The sequence below is a fragment of the Adiantum capillus-veneris genome, chromosome 16 (assembly GCF_014529385.1).
Source record: "Adiantum capillus-veneris isolate H3 chromosome 16, ASM1452938v2, whole genome shotgun sequence".
Classification (NCBI taxonomy): Eukaryota; Viridiplantae; Streptophyta; class Polypodiopsida; order Polypodiales; family Pteridaceae; genus Adiantum; species Adiantum capillus-veneris.
Window position 1 is genome coordinate 150,898,819 of NC_140946.1, and position 19,977 is coordinate 150,918,795.

General features: G+C 40.3%; 1 protein-coding gene across 1 annotated transcript in view; it reads right to left on the reverse strand.

Annotated features, from left to right (window-relative positions):
* Nucleotides 1-15,596, reverse strand: part of LOC147440068 (uncharacterized) — a 28,366-nt gene extending 12,770 nt beyond the window's left edge. Inside the window, exon 1 of the mRNA XM_086484468.1 lies at nt 14,982-15,596. Coding sequence (XP_086340594.1) covers nt 14,982-15,324 — 343 coding nt within the window. The 5' untranslated portion in view covers nt 15,325-15,596. The remainder of the gene's footprint in view (nt 1-14,981) is intronic.
* Nucleotides 15,597-19,977: the final 4,381 nt, after the last annotated feature.

A 19,977-nucleotide genomic window follows, 5' to 3' on the forward strand; every position in this document is an offset into this window, starting at 1 on the left:
CATATGTTCAGACTCAAGGACACTAGAAAAGCTGAAATCAATTATCAAATGAATTTTCTAGCACACTATCACCTGCTTTAGCTCTACCTAGTACACCCCTCCACCAAAAAGTCCAATTACATTGGACATTTGAAAATTCCAAATTAATGTTGCATAGACACTTGGTTTCACAATATGTTATTTGTTTTGATATCCTATAAGGAATTCAAAGCTTGAAATGACCAAAAAAAGGTGTCCACAAGGATCCATGTAAAATATTGATGCAAAACCAATAGGTTTTAGTAAATTTGTGCATTTTAAGTACCCTTGGGGGTAGATAAGCCTAAAAGGGGCAGAAAAAGGCTTGGCCACAAGGGCGCGCAAATGGCCCATCCATCAGTTTTGGATGGGCTATTTGCGCGCCCTTGTGGCCATGCATTTTTTTGCCCCTTATAAGCCAATCTACCCCCTAGGGTACTTAAAAAACACAAATATACTGCAATGGATTGGTTTTGCATCATTCATTTAAATGCACCCTTTTCATATGGCAATTCCAGCATATGTTCAGACTCAAGGACACTAGAAAAGCTGAAATCAATTATCAAACGAATTTTCTAGCACACTATCACCTGCTTTAGCTCTACCTAGTACACCCCTCCACCAAAAAGTCCAATTACATTGGACACTTGAAAAATCCAAATTAATGTTGCATAGACACTTGGTATCACAATATGTTATTTGTTTTGATATCCTATAAGGAATTCAAAGCTTGAAATGACCAAAAGAAGGTGTCCACAAGGATCCACATAAAATATTGATGCAAAACCAATAGGTTTTAGTAAATTTGTGCATTTTAAGTACCCTTGGGGGTAGATAAGCCTAAAAGGGGCAGAAAAAGGCCTGGCCACAAGGGCGCGCAAATGGCCCATCCATCAGTTTTGGATGGGCCATTTGTGCACCCTTGTGGCCAGGCTTTTTTTGGCCCCTTATAGGCTTATCTACCCCCAAGGGTACTTAAAATGCACAAATTTACTGAAATTGACTGCAATTACATACAGAACTTGAAATTATAAAGATAATAGACAGAGTAGACACAACTGTTGATCATATTGTCATTGGAAAGTCAAATCATTACAAAGATAAGGGTGTGCAATACAAAAAGAGGAATAACTTCGGCTAATGCTCGAAGTCTCGTCGCAATCGACGTGCAAGCTGCATATCTTTTGGCTGTATTGTCACTCGCTTTGCATGAATGGCGCATAGGTTGGTATCTTTCAACATCGAAATGATGTGGGCCTCTGCAGCTTCTTGAATAGCCTCTAGCACTATTGCTTGCATTCTATACTGATTTCCATAGCTTTGAAGCACCTCCTTCACAGTGCGAGCAAAGGGGGCGCGTCGAATCAAGAGCTCCGTCGTCTTCTGGTAGTGGCGGATTTCTGCAAATGCCCTTGCTATTTTTCGGCGCCGCTGTGATTGTCTTGGGGGCACTTGCACATTTGCTGGCGGGCGGCGTTTAGGCTTCTTGAAAAACTTAGACTTGCGCATATTTACATGCTTAGGGGCTGGTTCTGCAGTCTCTTCTGATTCTTCTTCTTCCCTTGGTTGCCGATCTTGTCGTGTGGGGAGAGCTCCCTGGCCTTGAGGCAATGTCTTCCCCCCAACGGCCACCCGGTGTGTGCGCGGTATTTTTTCTCGCAGCCATGGTGGCTCACTCTCTGATTCGATGTCTGTACGAACCACCCGAGTCCTGGATGGTCCTGCTTGTGATTGTGGGCGCGACGGCTGCTCCCTATCGGACTCTGATGTTTGCTGGCCCTCTACTTCTCTCCAGCGCTGGGCACGTTGCTTCATTCTCTTTCTAGGTGTTATATCTTGAGGAGGTGGAGATTCAACAGTCCTTGATGACTCTCGTGCCCTACCACCATGACCACTACCAGAAGAGTTCCTGGAACGTCTAGGTGTTCGTGGCCGTTTTCTTGTGCCTTTAAGCCATGACGCCTTCTCACATCCTTGGAGGGTGTTTTTGTTGGCAGGCGGATGCTCTTTCGTGGTTTGTTTGGTGCGCTCCATTTCGTTGGTAAGAGCTCACCTGTTCTTAAGAAATGAGTGATTTATAAGAGCATGCAATATTTATAAGGGCCCATTTAAAAAGGGCCCTGTTCACACTATTTTTTTTTAAAGAAGTATTATTTTTTAAATAAACATGTCGCTAAGAGTTGGACCCTGCGTTCACGTTTAGTGACTCGCGTAGTATCCACTTTGATCCTTGTCGCACTCTGCATCGCCGCCATGCAGCATGCTTGGTGGGACCTTGCGACATTTGCCACTTGTTGCTATACTCTTGACGACTCCATTTGTGCACTTCAATAGCAATCTTGGATTGTCGCGCACGCTCCATTGTGAGCTTACGAGCAAATGTTGTGCGAAAAAACCAGTTGAACATCTCCTCCAAATAATTGGATTGCACCGTTCCACCACTATGTCGAGTATTTTTGAAGTACACTCCCCTTGCTCGATAATGGGACTTCGCCATGCCTTGAGTGCTAAAAATTTCAAGCGATCCATACTTGTGCATAAAAAATGCACCATGCGCAAACAAGATATGCTGTTCACATGAGTAAACGATCCACATTTTTAAATAAAAACAATCCCTTGTAATGAATACACCATGAATGACTTACCATGTAATGTGTGATGTTATTTTCACCCCAAGAAAGGGTGAAGACCTTGGTAAAATCCGCCAAAGCTTCTTGAAATGATTGACGTTGTTCTTCTGTTGTGCTGTTAAGGCCCATAAGCTTGACCATTTTATCAAAATGGGCCCAAACTTACTTGCGCTTGTTTGCAAGCTCGCCATTTGAATCATTGTCAGTAGTAGCTTTGCATAACTCCTTCCAAAGCTCCCAAAGGTTACCTGCCTGCTGGTTGGAGCTGTTTTGAGCATCATATCGACTTGGCTTTCCTTGGGAAACTCTCTTCAAAAAGTGTCTAGCTTTTTGTCCACTCATTGACACTTGTTGAGCAATTTCATGGGCCTCCCCTGTGTTCTTTGCAGCAACTATAGACACATTTCCACCGTGACAGACAATGGAATTCAAGAGTACCTCCACTCTTTCGATCGCTTCCTGGGACTTTTCCAACGGTTTCATTGTGAAAGCATAGTCAATGTGGAGCTTCAATAGCCTATCAAAAATGCATGTAATGTACAAAAATGTACATTCGATAGAGGAAATCGAAAGATTGGATTCCAAGCGTGGTCCTTTTGATCACGGTCTGGGGCATTGAGCATGGGACATCTCAGAATAGACGCTTCCCATTCTCTACCTTCATCTCCGACATCAAGACAATCTAACCCTTATTCTCCATGCCCTTGCCATGGAAGCATGTAACCGGCCTTTGCAGTGCTCTTATGTGATTTTTGTCCATTAGGTTTGTACCCTCGAGTGCAAAATGGACAAGGCATGAGAGAAGAAGCCCCTTGTTTGCATCCAAGCAAACACTTTATGGTCTTCAAATCCCCACCTAAGTGCCACTCCACATCATAATTACCAAAGCCCTCAATCTCCAACTTCTGACCTGCAATTTGGGAGTGTATTACTTCTGTGATCCATGGAGTTCTCTCAAAAATCCATGAAAGCACTCCATTGGTCTCTTTGGGCACCTCAATAGCACTCAATCACCAAATGTCTTTCTCTGATTGCACGCTAAAAGATAAGGGTGGGATATGGATCGACTGAATCCCTTCGCTTGGTTTGCAGAAGGGCCTCGGTCATTAGAGTGACACTTAGCCTCTCTAACCTTCGGCCTTTCACTATTTGACACTCATCGAGTTTCAGCACAAAAGCGACTTTTGTGCCAAGCACTACAAAATAAATAGTGCTAAGACCTTAAACTTCAGCATCTATGATAAAAATAATACCAAAGAAAAAAGTAAAGTGTGTCACCTTCTTCAGATAACTTGTAAAATCTAAGCATGGCTTCTTGAAGCCTTCTAAGATCCACGAAAATATTGTTCCACATTGTGTAAGGAAAGCCCTTCTCCGAAGGTCTTATGGATTGTTTCTTACCTTTTTCCTTTGTCTTTGTTGCACACGAAACATAAAGGGAAGTTGGCATTGTGTCCTCAATGTGTAGGTATGTCCCAATGTGGGAGAACACATCTTCGTTTGTGGCCTTCTTTGCGAGCTTGACCTTGTGAGGAATGAGAAATAGGTTTTCCACAATGCGATGTTCTTTGAGGGCATCCTTTAGGAGTTGAAAAATAGCCTGATAGACTTTGGTGCTGATTCCACACTCATCACAAGCTTGTTGAAAATCATCATCACTAACCACATTTCTTAATTAATTTACGCATAAGGTTCTCAGTGACTGCATCCTTAATGTGCTTACCTCCAGGTGATTGTAAGATAGAAATCACGTCCTCGATATTGAGACAACTAGTGAGAAGGTTGACTCGATTATCTTGGCTTGTTCCACCGCATGCCTCCTGGATGAAGTTTTTGGCAACAAATAAACATAAATGTTAGAAAATAGTGTGAAGTAAGAATGCATCATGCAAGTAAAGACCAAATCACCTTGTGGCTGTAACTCGTTGTTTGCGTGCTCCTCCGGAATGTGCAAGAGTTTCAATGGATGAATACGGGCGTTTGCGTTCCCTTGCATCAAGGGGTGTTTCTTTCAAGTATGTGATGGTGTTGGTAAGCTTCTGGATGTGGGACTCCTTTTTTTGTATTTGTTGTTCAAGACTTTTAACTACCCTCTCCGAAGAGGCAACACTCTCTTGTAATGCCGTCGTCTTGAGGTGAAGAGCTTGACATTCGTGCATCCACATATGCAAAGAAGCACCTGCACCCATACACAGCCGCTTGCAATAGCCTAACAAGCCTGCTTCTCCCCTCCAAAGAAATTGAAGAAATGTGGAAAGGCTATTAAACGGTGGATGGAAGCCGCTTATAGGATCGTAAGGGTACAAATGGCCATCCACCCAAATGTCAACATTGGTCTCACAAGCGGTGCGACGTTCCTGTGATGACCTTTGATCACCCTCACTAGTGGTCTTCGGTGCAAATGCCGTGGGTAAACGAATATGTATGCTTTTGGTGTGCGGAGTACGTGGTGGTGGAAGCAAACCATTTGTGATGTCCGTGAGCACCATGGAAGTTGTTGCGTGAGGAAGCAAATGATGAAAAGATAGAGGGGGAAGGGTAGAGAGGCCGAGCAGGATGGGAGGAGAGAAGGAGGGAGGGGAGGGAGGGAGAGATTGGGGAGGAGGAGGAAGGTAGGGGCAGAGAGGGAGAGGAGAGGGAGAGGGAGAGAGGAGGGAGGAGGGAGGAGGGAGGAGGAGGAGAGAACAAAATGTTTATTACTTTTTGGGGGAAAAGATTTTTGAAAAAATGGACTTTCTAAGCTTCCGGGTTAAAAAATAGGTCAAAAAATGATTTTTGGATATGTATATATGTTGGGAGGGAGTTTTAAGTAAAAAACAAATAAAAATGATTTTTTTTAAAAAAAGTCAAATTTTGACTCTTTTTGACCCACGGAATTGCTGATGTAGACACACCCCTATGCTTCCTTCACTTTTAAAAAAGCTAAAGAGAGAAATCAACCCTTTAGGTCCACATCCTACATTTGTCTTAAAAAAAGGCTAGAAAAGCCTACTCAAAACTACCTACTTCAATGCCCTTGCCCCGTAAACCCCACACAACATTAGCCTTAATCCCTAAAAATTAGGATTCCTTACAAGGCCCATGCAAGGTTCATATTTCTCCTAATGCTTCTTGAAGCTAAACAGCCCCAAGGCAATCACCACAAGCGTCGCATTGGACCTCAAGTGGCTTTGAGAGGTCCGATAGTGTAAGCACAGGTTGAGAGATAAGCTTTTCCTTGAGCTTTTAAAAACCATTGTTTTCTTCAGGAGACCATGTAAACTTAATGTTCTTTTTAGTTAGGTCATGCAATGGTCCTGCTACTATTAGTGATAATTTTTCTAGAAAGCGTCTATAGTATGCACACATACCTATAAAGCTTCTTAGTTCATGCAAATTACTTGGGATAGGCCATCCTTTTATTACCTCTAACTTTGATGGATCCATTTGGATGCCATATTGAGAGATAATGCGACCTAGATACTGAATTTCTTGCAAGAAAAATTCACTTTTCTTCTGATAAATGCCTATTCTCTCTCAGCACTTGAAATATTACCTGAAGATGTCGCTTCTGTTCATCCAAAGAGTTGGAGTAGATGATAATATCATTGAAAAAACTCGAGTGTAGGATATTTAGAATAAAACTATATAATGGATATTGATGTGTCTTGTTCCTTTTGTAATTAAATGTGAATTTTCACATCCTCAGGTTCTATGATTTGAAAAAATATGCAAGACCTCATTTTATGGAGCCATCTGCAACATTCTTTAAAAAACATATAGGTCATGGTCTATGTTGGTTTGAGTATATGACACGGTCAATTAATCATCTCATAATTGTGGCGATATGCCCCTCAAAGGGTTGTTTGCACCGATCAAATAGTTCAAATGCTTGAAAGCACAAAACCAAAAGAGTAGAACAAACATGTCCTATTTGAATGTAGTTCCCATTGAGTACCAACATTGTTTGATCCTCCCCGATCATGAGAAGTACATCAAGAAATGGTCTAATCTTTTCCCAAAGTTATACAAAAGATATGGTGAAAGCATTGAATGGTACAAAAGATGTATATACCCTTGACACCCTAGACCCTAACTAAGGCATATTTTTACACCTTTAGTCTTAGATCAAGGCTTCATGGTCGTGACACCCTGGGATCAAAATTGACGCTCTATGATGCCTATTCTGGGAGTCGTTAGGTGATACATTATGGTAACAGAGAAATTTTAAACCATGCTATGCCCACAAACTCCACAAGTTCTTGATGAACCCTTCTCGACATTAGAAAAGTCCATCTTTTTTTCCAAAAAAAGAAAAAGTCCATCTTGAATTTGAATTTTGGGAATTTTTGGCAGTTTCAAATGGGATTTATGTGGCCTCAAGGTGGGGGTTTTGTGAGAGAAGTTTTGGGCTCTTGTTGAGATCTCCGTGGTCCTACCACATTTGACTTATCATGATTGTATACCTAGCGCATATAGTGATGCATATTCGTAGTGGTAGAGCTCCATCATTAGCCCCTCACCAAACATGAGACTAAGGCTACCTGTCGGTGTTTCAGAGTTGAGAGATGATAGGATGGTAGTAGAGGACATGCCTTACACCAATGGATTAGCTTGGGAGCAAGTGAGACCCCAAATATGGAGGCTCAATAGTAGCTTGGTCACGTGGTCGATTTGGCAAGCACGATGTACTCAGGTCATTGGGGACCAGTTGCCTCGCCTGCTTCTGCTGAGGTGGTTTTGGAGTTCTAGTCTAATTAAATACACGCCCTTAGAGGTCAATAGGATTGGATGCACGGCACTTAAGATCGTATGAAAAATAGTCAAGATGTCTTTCATAAGACATGGCATCAAGGCTTCTTCCTTCAAGCTCATGGATGTACTGGCCCCCGGTACGGATTTTCTTACCTCTAATTACCCTAGATATCCTTGAGGGTAGGTGAGTTTACTAGGGGAATTTGGATGAGATTGCATGTCAAAAGACAATGAGGTCTTACAAGATGCACTACCTATACATATGTCTCCACTACCTATGGGTCCACTCCACTGTATAAGGGTGGACTTGTCTTATAAGGGGAGATCGATTCTATAAGGGATGGACACTCTCTAAGGGGTACACATATTTCTAATTCATAATTTTTTGTACTATGCACTATTAGCAATGAGCACATAGTGTATATTGCAGACTTCATAAATCATAGTGTATATTTTATAGGTTATTCCTGATAGTGTATAATTTAGAAATCAAAGTTCATTGTTTATATTGTATAGTTCATAGCTCATTCAGGACAGTGTGCATAGTGCATAGTTTGTAAATCATAGTCTATAGTGCATCATCCTCCTCTTTCAGGCTAAATTGATAAAGGTTGCCAAGAGAAGGGATGGATCCCCGGCAAAAGCTCTATCTTGTGATCAAGATCGGATCCACGAGACAGTGGAAGTCCATTTGGTAAATACGGTGGAAAGACGTCCACAAATTCAACAAATAGAGAATCCAAATAATGCTTGACCATTACATCATGATCAAACACAGACTCAAAAAATTTCGAAGCAGAAACATCGCTTTCTTAAAAAAGAGAATGAAAATGAGACTGCAATTAACAACATTATTTTTCACCCAACGAAGTTCTATATCAAGTTCATGAGACAACATATTGAATTCTTTTGCTCAAAGCAGATTTACATAATAATCGGCGGTCAATGAAGAAAGAGATCCCTTGACCACATGGTACACACCATCAAGTTCAAAAAACACTATATGTGAAGCACAATCGATAGACAAATAATTTTTCTTATTGTAAAACCATGGCATAGGCCTTTTGTAGCATTCAATGATTTCATCATATCTTTTACGTTGAGTACACAAAAACATACGTGCACTCTAGACATTCATACATGTGTTTGCACACACATGTACACACACACACACACACACACACACACACACACACACACACTATTCATAGCATTGATAACAAGTGAGGGAGGCAAATGACACCTACCTTTTTTACCTTTACAAAATATTTTTTAACATGTTTTCTAAATTGATGGTAATAGCTCTCTCTCTCTTCCTCTCAGGGTTGTGATTAGATGTTGGTCTACTATGGTAAGTCATAGTTGACCTGCCAAATTGGCCTTCAAATATGCAATCTACATTCAAAACTTCAAAACATGCATTATACATTCAAACATTTTTTGAGATATGCAATCAAATATACATTCATATATACATTTGTATAAATATTAAAATATAGATGTAAATAACACCTTTTGATTCTAGGAGATGGTGTTTCTCATCACCTGGCAAGAGGCACCTTTTCATTCTAGATGGGCATGTGAGCCACAATAGCTCAAAGGTGGTGGGTGGAGAAGAGGGCAAAAGAATTAGGGGGACACACAAGGTCATATAGTAACTTCCATTTCTATCATACAATTAGGCAAAAGAATTCGGGGGCACACAAGGTCATATAGTAATTTCCATTTCTATCATACAATTTGATACAAATCTCATTATTTAGAGATTCAATCTTAAACAGGTATACTTGTATACTATATGCAGTCAAATATGTATCATAACATGGAGATTATAGATAATATACATGATAAATATACATCTCCCATGTAATATGCAATCAGATATACATCTTTAATACACAATTTGAATGTATATTTGAATGTGTAATACATATTTGAATGTGTATTTGAACATACCTGTCCACCTCCAAAAACTCACCAAGCTTGATTCCCTCTTCTTGCAAAAGATTTGCAAATGTGTCACTCTAAAGAGGATTGTAAGCACAAACTTTAAATAAATTGAAGCAAAGATGAATATTGATGTACATTTGTATACTATATTGTAAAGATATACTCCATGATGCCAAGATAGTCGGCTGTGTCCAAAGGAGGACAAGGGACCATCCTTGTCGCTAGTGTTTTAAAATGATATCATAGGGCAGTGTTGTTGCTACTAGCATGGGGCTCGCCGTCTCAAGGGGATCACCAGACAACGTTTTAAAATGTAGCAGGTAGGAGGAGGTGGAAGGGGTAGCCGTCATCGCTCAGGAGTAGCCATCAGCGGCGTTTCAAAACGTCGTCGTCTCACCAAGGGGAGTACCACCGCTAGTTGCATTTTGCATAAACTACAAACTATGGAATGTAAACTCGATGAGTTATAAAGTATGCACAATGCATGATGACCTATAAACTATGAACTATCATCAAATGACCTATGGACTATTACAATATGAACAATGAACTTAAATTTTTGAACTATACACTATCAATACTAAACTCTGAGCTATCCATATAATTTTGAAGTATGAACTATTATCAAATGAGCTATGGACTATCATTGATACATGTCTGTTTCACATGTATATCATAAACTATACAATATCAATAATAAATAGTGCACTATGCACTATGAATTATGAATTATAAACTATACACTACACATTGATAATAATTTATGAATCATGCACTGTACGTTAATAATATGTGTATAATACAAGTACATAGGCACGCAATCTTAGTTGCAATAGGCACATAATCTTGCACAGCAGCAAAAAGAAACAAAGTTGAGGTGCATAGCACAAGGAAGAACCAAGAGGTTCACGTTTATCCTTGTAGAGATATATACATCTAAGTGTTATGATTTTCAAACATGATCATCCTTTTAAAAATCACCATGTTGACTATGAAACTGTGTGTATCATAATACATAGATCATTGAGTAGCTATTGATACCGCATTCACTCTCGCTCGTCTTTGAGAGTGCATCGGCTACTACAAGATTATGTTTGCCCAGCAATGTGAGCAATATGAAAGTGAAACTGTGAGAGAAAATTTGTCCACCTCATTTGTTTGTGGGAGAGCTTAGTCTGTGTCATGAAGTACTTAATTAAGGATTTGGTGATACGTTTGTAGAATGAAAGGAGTCCCCAATAAATAGTGCTTCCACGAGTCTAAGGCATGTAGAATCGCGAGGAGTTCCTTTTCATATATGCCTAGAGCTTGCTCAACAGGGTCGAGCCTTCGACTCTGATCGTAGGCTATGGCGTTCCCTTCTTGAAGCAAAACAGCCCCAAGGCAATCACCACAAGCGTAGCATTGTACCTCAAATGGCTTTGAGAGGTGCGATAGTGTAGGCACGGGTTGAGGGATAAGCTTTTCCTTGAGCTTTTTGAAAGCGTTGTTTTCTTCAGGAGACCATGTATACTTAATGTTCTTTATAGTTAGATCATACAATGGTCTTGCTACTATTAGTGATAATTTTTCTAGAAAGTGTCTATAGTATGCACATACCTATAAAGCTTCTTAGTTCATGCAAATTCCTTGGGATAGGCCATCCTTTTATTACCTCTAACTTTGATGGATCCATTTGGATGTCATATTGAGAGATAATGTGACCTAGATATTGAATTTCTTGCAAGAAAAATTCACTTTTCTTTAATAAATTCCTATTCTTTCTCAGAACTTGAAATATTACCTGAAGATGTCGCTTGTGTTCATCCAAAGAGTTAGAGTAGATGATAATATCATTAAAAAACACTCCAATGTAGAATATTTAACAATAAAACTATATCATGCATAGTGATGTGTCTTGTTCCTTTTGTAATTAAATGTGAATTTTTACATCCTCAGGCTCTATGATTTGAAAAAATATGCAAGACCTCATTTTATGAAGGCATCTGCAACATTCTTTAAAAAATATATAGGTCATCGTCTATGTTGGTTCGAGTATATGATACGGTCAATTAATCATCTCATAATTGTGGCGATACGCCCCTCAGAGGGTTGTTTGCACCAACCAAATAGTTCAAATGCTTGAAAGCACAAAACCAAAAGAGCACAACAAACATGTCCTATTTGAATGTAGTTCCCATTGAGAACCAACGTTGTTTGATCATCCTCCCCGATCATGAGAAGTACATCAAGAAATGGTCTAATATTTTTCTAAATTTATGCAAAAGATATGGTGAAAGCATTGAATGGTACAAAAGATATATATATATATATATATATATATATACTTGACACCCTAGACCCTAGCCAAGGGATATTTTTACATCTTTAGCCTTAGATCAAGGCTTCATGGTGACACCCCAGGATTAAAATTCAAGCTCTATGATGCCCATTCAGGGAGTCGTTAGGTGAGGCATTATGGTAATAGAGAAATTCAAGCTCTCTGATGCCAATGCTGAAAGTCAGTCATTGGATGAGATTTCTAAGAGTGTGAAGCTTCAGCTAAGCAAGGCTCAAGAATCTTATTCACGGCAGTCTAATAAGCATCGTCAGGATGTTTCGATCAAGGAAGGAGATTGGATGTATTTAACAATCATGAAGCAACGTCTTAAGCAAGTTGGAAAGAAGTGTCTTTTTGTATGTATGGTCCATTTCCAGTCATTAAAAAGATAAATGAGGTTTCAATAAAATTGCAGTTGCCTAACTCATGGTCAATGCACAACGTTTTCCATGTTTCTTGGTTGAAAGTGTTTCAGGGAACACCTCCAAAGGACATTTCGGAAGAAGAAGAACCGGAGATCATCGATGAAGCTGAAGTCATGGAGCCGGAGCAAGTGTTGTTGCATCGGTTTAGCCATGGTTCGAAGAAGCAAGTGCGGCAATATTTTTTGAAGTTCAAGGATCGAGGAACCCATGAAGCGGTGTGGGTAGAGGAAGAGTTCTTCAAGGATTATCCAAAGTTGTTGGCAGACTACAAGGAAGCGATACAGCTCAGTACCAATACCTCACTTTAAAAAGGAGGGGATGTCATGTGACACATGCAACCCTATGTGTCCGCGGACAAGCTACACCATAACAGGGTTTGCGTCAAGTCCAGTCAAGTCTAGATTAGAAGTGATCCGGCACTTTTGTGAGTCTATTCGTAGACCGTTGCCCTATTTTTGATATTTTTTACTTATTAATTTAAGTGACTTCCCAACAAAAGTAGGTAGGGCAATTTAGGTAAGAAAATATATAAGCAAACCAAAGCAAGCACTCTTTGGCAGATGAGCATTAAGGAGCACAACAGGCCTTAGGCAGCAGGTACTCCTCTCTCTCAGCAAGACATCTCAAAGCTTTCCTTGGCGATCCCATCACCCCTTCAGCCTAGCATTTTTGCTCATCGCCAACACCCCATCCTGTATGGCGTTTCCAGCATTGGTTTGACCGCAACAGTGCCAAGTAACTAGAATTTTCAATTATCGCTAGCAAGCTGCAAGCAGCAAGCATTTTCAACCTTCATTTGCAGCAGAGATACCAACATTTTCAGCATCAACTACAACAGTAAATTCAGCCATAAACATCTGCAGATACACACCATTTTCAGCCTTCCAAAAACGCAGCAAACCATCTTTTTTCAGCAGATTAGTAGATAGCGTTTTGTGGACAGCAGTTAGAAGGTTGCAGATTTCAACCCTTACGTCATCGTTGACGTCCCCGTCGTCGTCACCGACATAGTCACGAGTTGCATCAATTTTCCATACATCATTATTGTACCACTTTGTGCAATCAATAGTAGACCACTCTCGCCGACGAGAGTGGGGCCTTCGGAGGAGGGTTTTACGTCTCTGGTGTCGTATCTCTCTTCTCTCTATCTCAATCTCATACACTTGCACGCACAATATCCACTCACTTTGTTCGTGATCACAACACTCTGCATAAAGAACGGAAGGCTCTCCCTTCCATAAGAACTAAAAGGAACCTTGAGCAAATATGGATCACTCATCTTGAGAAAATACAACATTCATTCCGTTGCACCTTGCAAGGCACCACTTGGAAAAACATTAGTGTTCTTAAGAAATTTCTCACTTTTGTTTTCGAGGACAAAAGCTCTTCTTTAAGGGGGGAGTAATGTCAGGACAAGGGCAAGGCCGGGCTAGGCAGTGTGGAAAGGGAGTCCAGCTAGGGTAAAGGGGTAGGAGCCATGCTATATAGTGGGAGGTTGGGAGGTGGACTCCAAGGTACTAGTTCCCCTTGTCTCACAATACTCCCATTTACTTCTGTCTTCATCAAGATACTGCTGAAGAATAAAATCAGAGGCGGTGGTCAAGCTTCCAGAAAAGCTCTCAATGGAACCAGATTTGGCAACGAAACCCCAATCCAAAATAAATAACCTCTTATTTTCATTGCCAATGCTTCTAGCAATCATGATAATATTCTCTTGGTGTATATCCCTGTTCACTATTCCTCTTTTGTGTGCAAATTCCAGTATGTCCACCAGATCACCCACTCGAAGTATAGCTCTGTAGCAACACATATACTAGCGAGTGAAGGGCTCACCAACAGGTTCTAAAACAAGTGCCGATGAGCTAAGGGCTAGGTGAACTCTGGGTATCCCATCTATACCTGCAAGCTCGTTGAGAAACTTCAGATCATTATCAAGCCTATAACGTTTATGTGCAACTTTCACAGCATACATTTTGGAATCATCTCCAGAAACCTAGTGGACAGTGCTTGTCCGACCATGGCCCAAATGGTGCAGCAACATCCAATTAGCTGGTAACAAGGATTCCCAATTTAGAGTTGTTGTCACGTCTAAAGAGGTAGGGTGAGCTTGTAAATATGCAGAAAAGACTTCCATGATGTTTGAGGTGGGTGCATCCCTCCAAACATTGAAACCGTTCAAATAACTGAGAAACAACGAATCTTCTTCAGCACGCTTAACTCGGACGAATCTGATCATCTTAAAATCACCGACACCTACCACTATAGATGTTCTTTCAGGCCCAGCCTTTGATAGAAATAACTGAGCCATGCTGATAATCTTCCCGACATCTGTATCACTATCATAGCAACCTGTACTGGAACTTTGTAAATTAATTAGGACACCAATTGCCTTCCATGAACGCAAAGAATGACCCTTACGTATTAGCAGCACATCTGGCTTGAGGTTGTCAACAGTTTGTATTGTCCCTCCCACTTTGAGTTTAAAAAAAGACCCTCTCAAATCAGCAGCATCCACCAGGGCTTGCATTGTACTTTCATGAGATGTTCCCATCGATAAAATTTTAACCCAGTCTGCCTGTTTCCAAGGAAGAGTTGTATGTATCGGGTTCCTTGGTAAAGTTGGATCAATAGGACTCCCTTTTGCCACTACTCCCTTAGCTTGGTGAGTGTGTGAAATGTTATATTGCAATAATGCATTGTCATTACTAGAAATGCTCCACATACATGCAGTTTAAACTTACAAAATTAAGCAGTATCATCGGCCTCTGTGCACCAAGTCTCCACAAACATGCAGTTTAAACTTACAAAATTAAGCAGTATCATCGGCATCTGTGCACACGAAGAGTTGAAAACTTACATACTGAATGAAAGACAAACAGAGCGAAGTAAGATGCAGTTGATTACCTGGCTTTGACAAAAAGCATGCTGCAATTGCAGTGGCATCAACTTTTGTAGTACCTGGCACTAGATTTTCAATAGTTCCCACAAGACAAGCTGGTTGCTTTAGTGCCAGTTCCTTTAAATGCAGACAAGACCTGGTGAGTTGCACTGCCTGTTTGTGGACTCTTGAGCCCGGCTCGTCGTATAGCGATGCATTTTCTGTCACCTCCTGAACAACTTGAGTGCGATTATCCAGACTAGAACTGCTGTTTGAGGCTCCTACCCCACTCGAACCCCTCCTTTTGTTGATCGGGCTGTGTATCTGTGCAACCGATTGGTTTCTGCATTCTTCTGCCAAACCTTTCATGAATTCATCAAGACAAAATTAAGCAAGATAAAATAATCCAAGAAAATTTTCACTGCTGAAGCACTTCCTGCATCCAACCCATGAAAGAACAAACTCTGCACACACACACACACAGAGAGAGAGAGAGAGAGAGAGAGAGAGAGAGAGAGAGGCAGACTGAGAGGTCCTGTCGAAAAGAAGTTGATGGGACCTTCTTTTTAGAATCAAAGGGAGAGTAGGAGACGGGTACCGCGTTGTCAGACTCAGAGCAAGTCTGCATAGGGCTAGCTCGGCAAGATTCCGCAAATGGTGTTTGAACAAGTGATAAAATCACCAGCCTGCTAGGCATGACAAAAATTTCTTTTTGACATGCAATTTTTGAAGCCCCCTTTCATATGCTTTGCTTAATGCAATTAACTTATATAATTTGCCATATATAACGTTAACTTAAAGATATAAATACAGAAAATGACAGGTAATTTTGAGATTGTTTTGATAGGCTAAATAGCCCTTGACAAAAAAAACAGGCGTCAATTTTAGGTTTTGATATGAGGCTAGATCCCACTTTAAAATCACTACATCTCTAAGCTTTTAAAAGAAAAAAATAAGCTAAGAGAATTGAATTAAAAAAACACTTTTAAGCTATACACCCTAAGCTTTAAAGCTTTAGATCCCTATGCTCTACACCCCACTTTAAAAATTCTACATTTTTAAGCTTTAGAGCCTTTTTTACAAATTTAAAATTGTAGATCTCTAAGTTGTAAAGCTTTAAAGTTCTAAGTCCTAAAACTCTAGTGTCTCCGGGTGATCCATATAACATTTTCACTTTTTTTTAATTCAAAGTTTTACCTTGTAATAAAAAAAAACTCTAGGTCCTCATTGGATCATTGGAGACCTCACTTTAAAAGTTTTACATCTTTAAGTTCTAAACTTATCTTTAAAATCTCTAAAAATAAAAATAAAAAATCTTTAAAGGTTAAAGCCCTAAATGATAAATTTCTTCCATAAAGTTTTAACTAACGAAAATGACAACTTTAGTCTATTACCTCACGTTTCAAGGGGTGAACCAAATTCTCAAAATGAAAAGGTGGGTAAAAGAACTTCTCAAATTTCACATGAAAAGGTGACTCTTGGGATTTGTGGAGCCTCTAAGGCTTTATCATTTAACAAATAAGGTTGTCAACGTTCATGCTTCCAAAGGCATTGGGCAACCCAAAATCTTTTCCTTGATATATGAGAGTTCATTTCATATCTCAAAACTCAAAACATGTCCATCATTAGATTTACACAATTCATTTCAATGAGTGCCCACTATCTTCTTTCAACCAATCAACATTTTTGACCTATCAAAAAATGCTTAAAAATACAACTCAACCTTTTCCTATTTTAGTCAGCAAAAAGAGAAGGCAACAGTATAGCCTTGCCCTTTGGGCAGGCCAAAAAATCATTTTCCCAGAAGCATTAATCAGTTTGCAAACAAAGAGATTTTTTACAGAAACGAGTGCAACACCCGTCCTAAGAACGGAAAAGGGTCTCAGAAGATATCTTTTTGACAACATAGAAACTCTCTCTCTCTCTTTCTCTCTCTCTCTCTGGTTGCGCGCACTGTGTTTAGTGAGGCTCTAGAAATGAAAAGCTCCTGCCATGTGTCAAACATATAAAGCTCCCTACTTTTAGGGTGTTCAATGTCCTTTAGTATATAGTAAGAAATCCTATGGAGTGGAATAATTTTGTGTGTGTGTGTGTGTGTGTGTGTAGCAGAAGAGAAAGACATTCGGGGTCAACCAAACTGCCTCCTCCGTTGAAGTAGAGACCTTCTTGGTCACCATGCGCAGGAGGCAGACGCCATTGAATGGACTGCACAAACAAGAACAAGACACTGGTTTGGCAAAGTGAGGATGAACACAAACAAGAACTTCAGGGGCTATAAAATGCGGTTGTGTGCCATGGCTTCCTACTTCTCTAGAGAAATTAGATTACGTCCTCTAGCAAGATAGGAGAGGAACCCACGCAGAAGATGAGGTATCTGCAAAAAGGGGTTGCATGATAGGCGAGACCCCATATTGTGCCCTCATTGGTGATGACAGAGACGGTTGGAACTAGATGCCATACTTTTTCATTCTTTTGATTCTCCTTGGTCTCCCTTAAGATGGCAATCATTGAGGTGATTGCTTATTTTTTGAAGTTCTAAGAGGCTAGTTTTTGCATCCTTAGGTTTCGAGCAGCTTGACTTCAGATTTGTGAAAATACGATGGGCCTCATTTTTTGGAATCATCTAGAACATCTAAGTCTAGAATATATAAGTCATCTTCTATGTTGGGTCAAATAGTTGACATGGTCAAGAACATCTAAGTCTAGAATATATAAGTCATCTTCTATGTTGGGTCAAATAGTTGACATGGTCAAGAACTTAGTGAAGGTTTGCTTGCACAACCAACAGATAGTCTTTATGCCTCAAAGGATAGCCAAACAAGCATAGCTAACCTGTTTTGGTTTTAATGTAGTTCCCATAGACCAATGCTTTCTAATCCCAGGTCATGAGCAGTCATGAACAAATAGTCTTTATAGCTCAAAGGATAGCCAAACAAGCATAGCTAACCTGTTTTGGTTTTAATGTAGTTCCCATAGACCAATGCTTTCTAATCCCAGGTCATGAGCAGTCATGAACAAATAGTCTTTATAGCTCAAAGGATAGCCAAACAAGCATAGCTAACCTGTTTTGGTTTTAATGTAGTTCCCATAGACCAATGCTTTCTAATCCCAGGTCATGAGCAATACATAAAAAATGGTCCACTTATTTTTTGAAATTAATTAAAAGATATGGAGAGAGCATCGAATGATACAACTCACTACTCGAGGAGTCAATTATGTGATGAGATATTGCTAGACTTTATGTTTCCATGTACAATATGTGGATTACACACTTCGTGTAGATAAGCCAAGCATTGGCAGCTCCTTGTGCTATTCTTAGTCGAGTAGGTCAGTCCAATCTAGAAGCACCGTCATAGTTTGAGTGAAGCCAATCATATAGGCTTCCATTCTCCATGTAAGAATAGATGAAAAACAACTTCTTCCCTAACTCTCTATCCATGTGTCCACAATGTCTAGTCAGCTTGTCATAATAATCAATATCTAATTCTCCTAAATGATTTTCTCATATTAAACTGATCATTTAATGTGGGGAAGTGCCAAGGGAGAAAAAGCTAGAATATTGGTTAAGTTAGCAGACCGGCCACAGTAGGGATCCAAAGGAGGGAAAATAGGGATCCAAAGGGGGGGCCATCTGCAAAAGAGCCATGTGAAACAATGGGCTAAAAAGACCCTAAGGTTCAGCCCATTAAGACTTCCAAAATGCTAAGGTTCCAAAATTCAAAGATTGTGTCCAAAGGTCAACCTTAGGGAAAATTGGATGCTTAGTGTGTGCCCAAAAAGTCTTTCTACATTCCTACATGGGAGGGGGCGAGCCCCAAAGCTAGGGGATGAGAGAGAAAGCCACACACACACACACAGGCTCCCTTTACACAAAGGGAATGAGGGACACATGTCAGCTCCCTAGGCCAGATGCCCACAAGGTGTGCCCAATTCCTATTGGAAGACCCTTGAAGTGGACCAATGAGAATTAAGCTAGAGTAAATCTAGTTTAATTAATTTAAAAACATTTAATAAAAGAAACCAATAAGAATTAAGTGTCCTAGAAGACTATTGGGCAGTCTCCCAAGGGGTCCAATGAGCATTCAGGAGCCCCATGGCTTGCCTGATTCCTATTGGCCAGGAGGCAAAGGGGTCCAATGAGAGTTTAGTTTAATTATTTAATTACCTAAAGCTCTCACAAAAGGGGAAAGGGGGACACATGTCAGAAGGCTATCACTTATGCTGCTTAATCCCTATTGGCTTGACCTGGGGAGGTCCAATGAGGCTAAAGCCAGACTAATTTAGCAGCTAGGGCTCGCCCAAGAGAGAGGGGGGGGCTGATTTTTGCTTGGCATTGACACACACACTCTCACACTTGACCATGTGTGAAGGGAAAATACTCTATCTCCTCCCAAGCTTTAATGGAGAGCTCATCACCTACTCCAAGCTTGTGAGATAGAAGCCTACAACAACACTCTCTTGGCATGTGGATGCAAATCCAACCAAGAGCCAAGCTTCAATGCATGCTCATCTTCTCTACCAAGCTAATTACTAAGCTAAGCTATGCTAATATGAGTGATTATGTGAGGAGATGTACTTCTTTCTCGTAAGATACTTCTTTTTCCTCTCAATCTACTCTCATACCCTGCTAGCTCTCACCATCTTCGAAGGTGTGTGAGGTCTTGGGTCTGAGAACGGGGATAATTCAAGTTGTGTTTGATTAAGTGTTTTGCTTGGTGTATGAAGCTTCCATCTTCATTGCACTAGCTAGTCTTGAAGGAACACAAAGAATTGTATTGTACAATGTCTCTCTTGATGGGAGAAACCATAATACAAAGCCTTTTGGAGGGGGGACCGGCTCCATGAAAATCCGGTCCTCAACTGTTGTCAATAGCTTAATATCTCTCTCTTTTGAAAGTATTGTCGATGCTATCTAACTAGGTGTTATGCTTTTGTTGCTCTCTCCACCCAAGCACTCTTGTAATTCTCATTAGGAATCTATTCTAATGAAATGCCCACTATGTTCATGCTAATTTCCGCTAC